The sequence below is a fragment of the Podarcis pityusensis genome (genome assembly GCF_964106645.2).
Source record: "Podarcis pityusensis genome assembly, chromosome: 16".
NCBI lineage: Eukaryota > Metazoa > Chordata > Lepidosauria > Squamata > Lacertidae > Podarcis > Podarcis pityusensis.
In genome coordinates this window covers 36129957-36143122 of record NC_138041.1, presented here as the reverse complement: position 1 = coordinate 36143122, position 13166 = coordinate 36129957, and the positions used below count along the sequence as shown (strand labels likewise).

General features: G+C 44.6%; 1 protein-coding gene across 3 annotated transcripts in view; it reads left to right on the top strand.

Annotated features, from left to right (window-relative positions):
• Positions 1 to 13166, top strand: part of GLT1D1 (glycosyltransferase 1 domain containing 1) — a 60650-nt gene that overhangs the window by 1778 nt on the left and 45706 nt on the right. The window contains exons 2-6 of one of the 3 annotated variants that reach the window (XM_080985223.1): positions 550 to 698; positions 3212 to 3317; positions 7328 to 7379; positions 9256 to 9292; positions 11114 to 11170. In XM_080985223.1, the coding sequence (XP_080841349.1) occupies positions 550 to 698; positions 3212 to 3317; positions 7328 to 7379; positions 9256 to 9292; positions 11114 to 11170 (401 nt within the window). The remainder of the gene's footprint in view (positions 1 to 549; positions 699 to 3211; positions 3318 to 7327; positions 7380 to 9255; positions 9293 to 11113; positions 11171 to 13166) is intronic. The other 2 variants (XM_080985224.1, XM_080985222.1) reach the window with 2 other exon arrangements.

The window sequence follows — 13166 nt, the reverse complement described above, 5'->3', positions numbered from 1 at the left end:
CTGTAACATTTTACAGTTTTGTGATCAAGTAGCAGCTGATGTATGGAGTATGTGTGTGTGTGTGTGTGTGTATGTGTATTTGTGTGTATTGTATTGTATGCACACCAGACATTTAAAGCGCACAAATTCCCCTATAGTTTGCCATTCATAGAGCTACTATTCTAAGCACCCTTAGCAAGCTGTAGTTTCTAGTGCAGTAGTTCCAAGAGACTTATCCATCCTCTATACCACACTGGTATAAACGGCGTTTCCATGCGCTGCTCTGGTTCGCCAGAAGCAGCTTAGTCATGCTGGCCACATGACTCAGAAGCTGTCAATGGACAAACGCCAGCTCCCTCGGCCTATAGAGCGAGATGAGTGTCGCAACTCCAGAGTCGTCCGCAACTGGACCTAACGGTTAGGGGTACCTTTACCTTTATACCACACTGGATTCCACCCAAAGTTACTGAGATGCAGCACCTTGTCTATGCAGTTTGGCACTGTGGAAAGTTTCTAGCAGATACGTAATGTTAAACTCCTATCTTATTCCATTTTCTTCTTTGCTTGTAGGGATCACCTTGAAGCTGCTGGTCACTCATGTACCCTCGTGGATATCTCTTCCTGCAAATCCCCGTTGGCAGTTTCAAATCTCATTCCCTCCGAGAACTTTGAGGCAGCTCTGGGCATTCATCTTTATAAAGCAGGCAGACTTCTGCAAGGTACTGTGGTTTCTGATTTTGTGTGTATTTCGGGTGATACTGCCATTGTTTTCCCATTTGGGAAAAAGCAAAATCTTCCTACAACCTTTTGCATATTTGTACCTGGTAGAAATTGTCTACTAGAAATTGTCTTGTGGCCTCCAAATGTTCTTGCATGACAGACCCCATCAATCCGGCTAGCGTTGTTTGTCATCAATGTTTGGATACCAACTGCCATTTTGAATCAAGATGGTGGATCAAAACATTGCTTTGGGGTGACTGCCCATTTGGGGACATAGTTTCAGCTACAGATATAGCCACCAAAGTTGGCATGAGAGTTCCCAAGATGGGGAAAGCAAACTTCACTATGGTGGCGGACACCATTTTGAATCAAGAGGGTGGGCCAAAACATAACTTTGGCTTGACAGCTCGGCCACCTCAGTATGTTGTTGCCAAACTCAACATGAGATTTCTTGAGGTGGAGGTGGCAGTCTTTGTTGACATTTGGACACCGGGAGCCATTTTGAATCAAGATGTGACTTTGGCGTGACATCTCCTGATATTTGGTGTAACAGGTCCAAACTCACAAATCAGTCTATGCATTTTAAAATTGCAGTGTTTTATGGTTTCCACTAATTCCTTGGTAGTGCCAGGCGCTACCCATTAGTAGAGTTATGAAGTGTGAGGATGAACTGTGATGTCTGTGTGGCATTGCAGCTAGAGTGTTGGACTAGGGCATGGGAGACCAGGGTTCGAATCCCCACTTGGCCTTGAAGCTCCACTGGGCGACCTCAGGGGCCATTCACATTCTCTCAGCCTAATCTCCCTCGCAGAGTTCTTGTAAGAATAAAATAGAGAGGGTTGAAGAGTGTGTGCCATCTTGAGCTCCTTTGAGAAAAGGTGGGATATATAAATATAATAAATAAACAAACTTTGTGATATAGGATGCCTCCTACTGGGTGGGAAAACCATACAATAATTGGGCAAGCCTGGGTCAGCTAGAGCATACATCACATGTCCTCCTTCTGATTTATTTTTAACAAGCGTTTATCCAGAATTTAAAAGCAGCCGTGTTACTAATTAGTGACCATCCCATTGCTATTTGTTAGCTTAATGAGGTGTAAAACTGCCACTTAATTGTATTTGTTTCCCCACCTTCCAGAGCTTAAAAGAATGTAAAGCTTATTGCTTTGCCATCCTGATCGGTTGCAAGAAAAGTGTGTTGGTTGCTGGGGCTCATTCTGCTTTAATTGGCAGCAGGTGTGGCAGAGGGACCAGATCTGAGGAGATGCAGGAGCTTTTGGGTTTTGGATGGAGAGAGTAGGGATCTCTCAGCAGCTAGAGAACTTTACTTGACTCTGGCTGCAATCCCACACATGCTTACTAAGGAGCAAGCCCTGCTGAAACTGATAGGACTTATTTCTGATTTGCACATGGAGAGTTGCACTGTAAGATATGGAACCACAAAATGTACTTTCCGCTCTGACTTTAGCTCATTGGTTGATTGGCAGACAGTGCTGAGTGCTGGCTTCTGTCAGGGCAAACGGCATTCTAATTGCTGGTTCTAAATGTGTTTTGATTATGATATTCATTTATTTGCTGCCCATCTGACTGGGTTACCCTAGCCACTCTGGGCAACTTCCAACAAATTAAAACACAGTAAGACATCAAACATTAAAAACTTCCCTATAGTGATGAATTTTAAGTATTGTTTTAAACTTTTTGTTTTTATGACTTTGTTTTCAAGAGTTACACTTTTAAACATAGTAAGCCACCTTGAATCCCTTCTAGGGAGAAAGGTGGGATATAAATACAGTGGTGCCTCGCAAGACGAATGCCTCGCAAGACGAAAAACTCGCAAGACGAAAGAGTTTTTCGTGTTTTGAGTTGCTTCGCAAGACGAAAACGTCTTGCAAGTTTGTTTCCTTTTTCTTAAAACCGTTAATACCCAGGGTGCATTGCTTCGCAAGACGAAAAATTCGCAAGACGAAAAAACTCGCAGAACGAATTAATTTCGTCTTGCGAGGCACCACTGTATATTGAACAACAACAACAGGAGTAATCAGGCTGGAAATCTCTTAGAAAGGTATCTGCACATTTTGTTTCGTTACTTTCTAAGAGGGCTAGAGACCCCCCTTTTTTAAAAGTGAAATCTCAGCATCTGGGGGACACCAATGAAGGCCTTTCTGGGTGTCGTGGCACTCGTGGCTGCTGGGTTGGCAAGCCATGGGGCGCTTTTCACATGGTTGCCAAAACTTACCTGCCATAAAAGAGATATTGGAAGGACACATGCCAAACACAGGATTATTATTTTTTTTTTGAAAAAAGGAATCTTTTCTTCATTATCGGAATGTAAAATTCTGAGAGGGTGCCCAGACTTGTAACATGTATAATTTGACATTGGGCTTAAAATATAATTTAACCATTAGGCGGCCATTGCAAAGGCAGTGTAGGAAGACCAGAAGAAGAAGAAGAAGAAGAAGTCTCAATTAAATTTAATCAAATTAACCCTTGCACCTCTGGGCTTTTTGCAGGCAGCGGGATTCCTTTTGGAATCATCTTTGGTGGAACCGACATCAATGAAGATGCCAAGTGTGAAGAAAAGGCCAAAGTGATGGGGAGAGTGTTGGAGGAAGCCAGGTAGAGGAAAGAGCCAGATTCTTAGGCAAAAGAGGATCCTTCTTTGCCCTTCTCCCCATCTCGGATATCTTATCCATATTTCTTGATTATGAGGAGGATGTTGTTTACATAGTGTCTTCCCTCCCTCAGCCTAAATTTACTGCCTTAATTTTTGCGCTGGCAGCAGCAGAGCAAAGTGAGAGGGAAATAGAGGGATGAAATGATAGTTTAAAATGGATAAAAGGGACCCCTAACCATTAGGTCCAGTCGCGGACAACTCTGGGGTTGAGGCGCTCATCTCGCTTTACTGGCCAAGGGAGCCGGCGTTTGTCCTCAGACAGCTTCCGGGTCATGTGGCCAGCATGACTAAGCCACTTCTGGTGAACCAGAGCAGCGCACGGAAACTCTGTTTACCTTCCCACTGGAGTAAAATACTCAATACAAACAGCTCTCTGTATGAGCACCTTGTGACAAACCATCACCCGATCTGGTTTAATTAATATTTAAGCCAAGGGGGATTTGAGGTTTGCTTAACCCAAATCTGTCCACTGCTTTCCAGCTGAAGAAACAGCGGAATTTGAGTGATGCCGCTCCTTAAACCGTCATGTGATAGGTTGTTCAAAGATACATTTTTTTTTTGAAGGCAAGGTTTTCTGAATTTTGGCTTCGTGTTGCTAAAATTAGCCAATTACCACAGAGTACCCTGAGTTTGCTGATGAAACAATGTTTGTGCTGCCATTTGGTAGCACATACCTTTGCAAGACGGGGTTTTCAGCTGCTGTGAGGACAAAATGCTGTAGCAGGCTATGTATCTGCAATGATCTTGAGAGTATGTCTGACAACCGTCTAACCCCCGCGTTGACCTACTTGTTGGCAAAATGTGTACTGAATTTTGGAAGATTTAGGACGGGTAAAAGGAAGTCCTTCTTCATGGGGCACATGGCTAAACTCTGGAACTGGCTCCCCCAGGAAGGGGTGGTGACCATCAATTTGAATGGCTTTAAAAGAGGATTAGACATATTCATAGAGGAGAGACCCATTGATGGCTACTACTTCATGATGGATGGGACACGGGTGGCGCTGTGGGTTAAACCACAGAGCCTAGGACTTGCCGATCAGAAGGTCGGCGGTTTGAATCCCCGCGATGGGGTGAGCTCCCGTTGCTCGATCCCAGTTCCTGCCAACCTAGCAGTTCGAAAGCACGTCCAAGTGCAAGTAGATAAATAGGTACCGCTCTGGCGGGAAGGTAAACGGCGTTTCTGTGTGCTGCTCTGGTTCGCCAGAAGCGGCTTAGTCATGCTGGCCACATGACCTGGAAGCTGTACGCCGGCTTCCTTAGCCAATAAAGCGAGATGTGTGCCGCAACCCGAGAGTCAGACACGACTGGACCTAACGGTCAGGAATCTGTTTACCGTTACCAGGCAAAGGTAAAATTTGCATTAATTGCCCTGCCCCCTTTCCCCTCTTGCACTGCCCCCTACCAGGATGGGGGCCCCAGAAGGTTGCGCAGAAGGGCATGCAGCCCACTGGCTAAAGGTTCCCCACCCCAATCTCTGAGGGATGGCCTAGGGCTTGCCGATCAGAAGGTGTGCCGCAACCCCAGAGTCGGTTACGACTGGACCTAATGGTCAGGGGTCCCTTTACCTTTACCTTTACTTCATGATGGATACGTTGTACCTCCACAGTTGGAGACAGCAATGCTTCTAAAATAACCATTGCTGGAAGCCACAGGAGGAGAGAGTGTTCATGTGCTTGAATCCTGCTTGCTGATTTCCCACAGTCATCCAGTTGGCCACTGTGAGACCAGGAAACTAGATGAGCCACTGGTCTGATCCAGCAATATCCTCTTATGTATTTTCCCATCCCAGTGATACTTCCCCAAATGGGTTTCTTTCATGAACGTTAACTGTTAAAAATATTCATAATTCGTTATAGCTTAACGCTGCTAGTATAACTGTATGTTTTTGGAATAAATTTTTATAGCTTATGAAGCAATATCCCACAATCCCATGATTGGTGTTCTTAAATTCCCATTAAAAAAAAAAGGTGGATAATGTTGCAAGAACTGTAGATATTTCAACAAATTCCACATTAATGGAGGTGTTAAGTAAATTTATGCGTGGGTGCCTCGAGTAATGGTTATAAAACAGGCAAATGCAGTAAAAAAACCCTATGAAACCAATGGCTGCTGAAGACCTAAAGTCCAGAAATTGTGTGACAATAAATTGATGGTTTGCCATACCTAGTAAATTTGGACTTCTGGGCCACTGTACTGAAAAGGTTGGGAACCACAGCTAGAGGAGAGCAGAGCTCTGAAGTTGCTTCAGCAGCCACCAGACTGAGTCCTATTTCCATAGCTGTCAACCGTCCCTTATTTGGCAGGAAAGTCCCTTATCACAGCGCTGTGTCCCGGCGCTGTTCCTTATTGATGATGTCCCTTAAATTTCCCGGGTTTCAAAGGAAGCAGCTCCTCTCCCTCCCTGCCTGCCAGCCAGGGAGGAGGGAAGCTCCAACTGTGTTGCTTGGCTGCGTTGCTCACCCAATAAGGAGTCTAAGAACGACTGGGGGGGTGGAGCTTGCATGCCTTGTGCCTATCAAATCAGCTGTGTTGCCTGGGGACTCGCCTTTGCTCAGCGCTTCCCAGCGGAGAGGTGACGGTGGTTTCCTTTGCTGCATCCCCTTTGCCGGGTTGCTGCGCTGTGGGAACCACCGCTTGAGGCTTCGTTTGGCTGCTGGCTGGGCTTTCTGCCTTTGGCTCGGAGGGGCTCAGAAGTTGAACATACCTGTGCTGGAAAATCCCTTATTTTGGCTGCTGATCCCTTATTTTCAAGGCTGCTGGTCCCTTATTTTCATATCTGTAAGTTGACAGCTTTGCCTATTTCTACACAGACTGGCAGCAACTCTCTACGCTTTCATGACATGTGTCTGCCTGGAAATACTGGGGACCTTCTGCACGTAGAGCATATGTTCTACCAGTGAGACATGGCCCTTTCCTTTCCAGTACCTGAGTGTGGGGTGCCAGTACAAACTGACTGGCGGAACTGTGTGATTTACCTGCTACATATTCCACCAGATTCTGTAAGGGTGTGGAGGTGGGAGCGGAAGCCCATTCAGCTTCATAAAAGAGCATGCCATTTTTCCGTTTTATTTTATTTTAATCAAACTCTTCTTAAATGTTGGTGATTCTCCCTGAGGGCATATTTTTTAATTTGGCAGTCTTATCACTGGACAGGCCATGAGCCACAGTTTCCCTCCCACTCAAGAACGTGATAGATGGGAAATACAATTTGCACTGAAAAGAAATTGGAGCAAGGTGTTTGAGCGAAAGTCCATGTCTTTGGCTAGGTTTTTGATCATCTTTAAAAGCTGTTGGGTTTTAGCATAGGCTGTCTAGTGTGACAATTAACCTCCTGAGAAAAGCCTGAGGCCAAACAGCCTCTGCTTATTTCAGAACAATAGGCAAACCTTATAAGATCAGAGGAAGAAGCTGCCTTGTACTGAATTTGCCCATTTTGCTCAGTATTGCCTGTACGGACTGGCAGGGCTTCCAGCAGGAAATCTTTCCCAGCCCCAGCGGCAGATGCCATTGGGAAATGAACCTGGGACTTCCTGCATGCAAGACAGGTGTTTTGCCCCTGAGCTACGGCCCTTGCGCAAAGCACAATCAAAATAAAAAGAGAAGGGTCAAAGCAGAATACCAGCAGAAGGTAAAGAACATATGAAAGAATGAGAAAGGCAAAAAAGAAGTCTGTATACAAGTATGAGTGTCTAAAACAGAGCTTTCCAAACTTTTCATGTTGGTGACACACTTTTTAGATATGCATCATTTTGCGTCACAGTAATTCAGTTTTACTAGCAAGCCGGAGGTTAAACTAACCCCTTTCCAGCCCTGGGAGGAGCGTGGGAAGCGTTCGCGCAGCACAACTACACACTGCAGCCGACACACTAACGTGTCACGACAAACAGTTTGGACAGCTCTGGTCTAAAACATTGGGTCCTGATTTTACTCCCTTTGTTCTCAATACCTCTAGGTTTGCAGTGTCCTTCACAGAGTCAATGAAGGAAGCAGCTGCAGTGTATTGGGTACGTAATTATGGCGTTTTCAGTCGTATCTGCAGAGCGTTGCCCTAAAATGTGGGTTTGTGGGGACTCTGTGGCCCTCAGCTGTTGCTGGACTACAACTCCCATCATCCTTGGGCGTTGGCCACCTGGTCAGATGGATGGGTGGCTCCTGGTGGAGAAAATGGTTGCTGCTGGTTGCTGGAAGCAGAGCAATACCACGAAGACCACAGGTCCATCTAGAGTTGTCTCGTGGACTTGGAATCGTAGAAATGGAGAGTTGGAAGGGAGCCCCAGAGCCATCTAGAGCAAACCAGGGCGATCATGTCAGGGTGAACATGTCTGAGGCTCTTGGCTCGTCAGGCACACAACGTCAAACTGAGGGTTGACTGGTCTACTGGCTTTTGTATGCAGTGGCTTTAAACACGTCTGACATAAAGAGGGATTTGGTTTAGAGAGCCCTAGAGAAGGCAGATTTCCTTTCCATATAAATACAGTATTTGATAGCAATCACAGACAGGGCTTTAATTTATTTTGATACAGTTGAAAAACCCTACTCCAGATAAGTACACTCTTCCTCTATGATTCTCTGCCTTCAACACAAATTACGCCTCCTTTTGTTGACAACCGTCCTCTACCCATCAAACTGCAACCTTCATTATTTCTTCTTGTTTTATTCCCCACCTCCCACTCCTTCCAAGAGGATACACACACACACACACACACACACACACACCCCTTTCTCTGTGCAACAGACACTTGCTAGTGGATGCTATGAAACGTTGCTGGTATGTTAGCATTTATTTTTTAAGGGCTGCTTTTGAGCTAAGCTGGTAACTGTGTCAAATTACAAAATTGGCTGATGGAGACCATAAATAGCAAGTAAAGTTCTTTTTCATGCTTCCCGTTCTCCCAGTGCTCCTGAGCTTGCTCTGGCGCTCCTTTCTAGAAGGAGCCAAACCCATTTGAAATTCTCTTCTTTGGGATGCACTTACAGGGGGTCAACAAACCTTTCTGACCTGTGTGCAAACCAGAGGAGCCGTCTTGGTTGCTGCACACACATATACAACACAACCAATCAGCCATTTCAACTTAATTTGTTGGCTGCAGCAGAATGCTTCTTTCAAGACTCATTTTAGCCCGGGGGGGGGGACACACACCCTCTGGGTGGAGGGAAGGCCTCTGTGGGGCACATTCCGTGGGCACCAGGTTGGTGACCCCTGCAAAGTTTTCACTGTCAACATTCTGAAGCCAATGGTGAGCTACATTTTTGGAGGTCCGGTTGGCTTATTCTTTATATTTTGTCTGAATATTTTATACCTCATCTTTAAGGGTAAAACCCTCACAATTTTTTAACTTTAAAAACAAAAGATCTATAGAGCCTTTCAAGAGTAAAATCCTCCCCTAGGCCGTTCACATATTGTAACAATGTGCAACCGTAAAATACGAAAAATATCACCAATGAAAATGATCTCTTGTTTTGGTAGAACGCAGTCCCACATTCTTAAAAGTAGCCACCAGATGTTTGGGGGATGGATGGGGAAAATATTAGAAAAACAGCAAAAGTCCTTTGGAACAACCACCACCACAGCCTCGGGGCCACTCTGGAAAAGACCCTGCTCCTAACAATATCTGATGTCGTCACATTGACAATTGAAAAATGCTCTGAGCAGGAAGCCAGCATCTCCATTGCAGAGGGAGGTAAAGAAAGCAACCATTTTAAAGTGCTGAATCTTAATCTCCTTCTGCAGGTGTTTTAGGGAAAGTGGTTTCTGAAACACAACCATTTCGTGTGTGTGTGTGTGTGTGTGTATATATATGTGTGTTCTGTAAATATTTTCTCACCTTTGCTTCGCTCAGTTAAACTAACTTGCTTTCCCTTTATGCCTCTGTTTTTAAGCCTCGTGCCAGGAACAAAATATATGTTCAAGCTCAAGGTAACTGTTATAAGTTTCCTATTTCTGCAGAGAAAAACTAAATCATGGGTGGGGCTTAAGAATCATGGCCACCTTCTTCTTCTTAGTTATGTATATATTATTTATGATTTTCAGGTTTATACATTTCTATAATTTTAACATTTCAAAACTTGACTTCCTTCCCCCTATTTCTGCGGTTCCTTAAAATTATTTTTAATATTTTCTGCATATCCAAATTAACTTAATTTGATCATTTATTCATCTACTTTAAATATATACTCTAATGAAACTGCAGGCTATTACAATAATCCTGCCAGTGTCCTTATCTGTTTACAGTTTGTTTGTAAATATTCAATAAACCATTTCCATTCTTTTATAAAAAGTTTGTTATCTTGATTTCTTTTTTTTATGGTAAGTTTCACCATTTCTGCATATTCCATAAGTTTTTGTATCCATTCTTCTTTCACTGGGACTTCTTCCCATTTTTGGGCAAGTAACATTCTTGCCGCTGTAGTCGCATACATAAATAAATTTCTGTACAGTTTGGGTAGCTCTGTCCGTATAATTCCCAAAAGGAAAGCTTCTGGGTTGTTTTTCCCCCATAATGTTATTTTAAACATCTTTTTCAATTCCCTATATATCATTTCCCAGTAAGCTTTAACTTTGCTACATGACCACCACATATGATAAAAAGAACCTTATTTCTCTTTACATTTCCAACACTTATTTGATTTTGATTTATACATTTTTGCCAATTTACTTGGTGTTAGATACCATCGAGATATCATTTTCATATAATTTTCTCTTAGACCATAACATGCTGTAAATTTTATATCCGTATTCCATATTGTGGAATCATAGCCATCTTCACACCCCCTTGAGTGTTTTTGCCTGGGTGAGACGTGTCCTTGAACTCTTATTGTGCCTTTTGCTTGCTTGGATGGAGGCTAGAGAGGGTTGTGTGGACGCCTGTACAGTGGAACCTCTACTTACGGACATAATCCGTTCTGGAGGTCCATCCGCTGGTCAAAACGGTACGCTGGAAGAGGCGTCTTGTGTGCTTGCGCATTCAGCAGTAGCACGCTTCTGCGCATGCGCAGACGGTGGCAGCCAGTTCTGTGCACACACAGATGGCAGAAGCCACTTCTGCACATGCGTGAATCGTGGCAAACCCAGCGTTTACTTCTGGGTTTGCCGCGGACGCAACTTGAAATGTCCGCGAGACGAGGCGTATGTAAGTTGAAGTTCCACTGTTGTATAAAGGTTAAGTTTGTACCTGTTGCTCCACCCACATTTGCCTTTGGCCACGCTTACCGCTGGCATACATGTGGCCCTTGCAAGGTTTCCCAGAGCAGAATGTGGCCCTCAGGCTGAAAAGCGTTCCCCACCCCTGAACTCTGCCTCTGAAAGATGTCCAGGCCAGGGGATGCTGTAATAGCCGCTCACATAAAAGGTGTCATGAAGAGAGGAGGTGTTAAGGATGCCTCTGCCGATGGCTGGAATAGCATTTCAAATTTTATTGATAATGAAATCCCCATCTTCACGCACTTGGAAGAGTAGCTATGGCAAGGACAGCCAGCATGGCTTCTTCCAGATGCGGCTGGATTGCAGCTGCCACCATCCTTGACCATTGGCCATGTTAGCTAGGGCTGATGGGAGTTGGGAGTCCAACAGGCTCTGGAGGGATACTGGTTCCCCAACTCTTATCTACAAGCCCCAGCACATTGAATGGTTTGTGGAAGGGAAGAGGAATGCCGCTAAAATGGATGACGCTTGCCTGCCATGGATTACTTTCCATGAACTATTTAATGCATATCTGCTTGTTTTTATGATTATTATCAGGAATTGTGACCACCTGCAACGCTTCTTTCAACTGGAAGAGATTTCTGCAGTCTGAAGGTAAAAAGAAAGCAAACCAACCCGATTCCCAGTCTCCTCGCTCTGTCCTATCTGTCCCTGTGTCAGGGCAAGTGCTGGGAGCAGGTCAGCAATGACTCACAAGGTGTCAGCGAAGTTTTATTTTTATTTGAAAAACGAAACATCTCAGGCCTAGTGAGCACAGAAACTCTTCCCAGTAGATCTTGTCCCAAGGAGGCAGTTGCAAGGACTGAAGGTCCCTGCCTTCCCACCACTCTCTTAAGTCTCCTCCTCCTCCCCCAGGTCCTTCCCAAGCAGCCTGAGACTCTGACACCTTGTCCGTCTCTTCTCCACTCTCTTCATCCCTCTTCAGGTTCTCAGAGACCAGTGGGGAGGGGAGCTGGTTGCAGCAGGAGAGGAAGACCCCCCCTGGCTTCTTCAGCAAACAACCAATGAATAGCGAGAAACGCCAAACCGTCTCTCAAAGGAAGACGTCTCACAAAAGTCTCAAAAGGACAGTGCATCTGGAATAGTTCAACTGTTTCAGAATGAAGTCTTCATCAGCGAATAATTATCTGTGAAATATACATACTAGTGAAGATCATACTCATGGATCAGTTTTCCTTTGAGACTTGTGAGACGTCTTCCTTTGAGAGACGGCTTGGCGTTCCTCGCTCTTCATTGATTTGTTTGATTCTTTGTTTGACTCTGATACACATAACAACTTGTAGTTAATTGTATATTTTGTGAGATGTGTTGTATGATATATATATTGTTTTGAAGTGGCTTATTCATATATTTTGAATGATGACATACCGATTATATATTCACTAACAGTTATTATCCAGCGTGTTGCGTTTGCATTTTTGTAGATTTTCACATTTTGCAACATAAGTGTTTGCGTTTGTTCTGATCTCTGCCTCTTGGCACCCCTGCTCTCCAGCCTCCGCTTCTGCCACAGCCTTTTCCTGCTCACTAAACTGTTCCCTCTTCAGCTTCCAACATCATCTTCTCCCAGTCTGCTCCCTCTGACCACTCATTGTCGCCCCACCACCAATACCCGGCTCTGTACCTTCTTCCAGAGAAGCCAGCAGTGGTGTAGTGGTTAAGAGCGGTGGACTCGTAATCTGGTGAACTGGGTTCGCTTCCCCGCTCCTCCACATGCAGCTGCTGGGTGACCTTGGGCTAGTCACACTTCTCAGAAGTCTCTCAGCTTCACTCACCTCACAGAGTGTTTGTTGTGGGGGAGGAAGGGAAAGGAGATTGTTAGCCGCTTTGAGAGTTAAAGGTGGGATATAAGGGGAGTGAAAGGTGGGATATCAAATCCAAACTCTTCTTCTTCTTCTTCCCTTGGGGTTTCCCCAGCTGGTGTCTCCCACTACTCTTCTACATCCAGTACAGGTGCCAAATCCTTGAATGCACAGGTGGTGACAGGGTTAGAGCCGGTTGTGCAAAGTCCTGGACAGGAAACAGGGTCTCCAATCCCAGTGTAGTTCCTGGGCTACTCAAATGGCTCTAAACTTTGCTGTTACCCCTGTGTAGGCCAGCTAAATTGGCAAAACAAATTGAAAACTTGTTTCTGAATGGATCTTTTCAGGCCCCTAGTTAAAATTCCCTTCTTCTTCTTCTTTTCATCCCGAGTTTTCATAATTAATGTCCATAACCTTCATTTAAGTAGCACAAAACAAAGCTCCTTTTGAGAGAGCCTGAATTGAAAGCTAAACAGAGGCCGTCTCTTCTGAGTCCGCGACAGCTCCAACTAGCAATGGCGGAAATTGATTTTTCTCCCTCTAAACCACAGTGAAAATAGTGTCGGGAGGGAGGGAGGGAGCATGAGCTCGTGCCAGCTTTTCATCCAGCAATTTCTTTAAAAAATAGAAATGGTGTAGCTTTTTAAAAAAGCATAAATAGATAAAATCCTCCCTGAAATGTATGTGTCTGCAAACTGAAGGGAGTTCACTCACTAGTCTGAATAATCTCCACACAACCTTTCCAAGAAGGCCTAGATGAAATAATGATTTTCGAGGGGGCGGAGAGG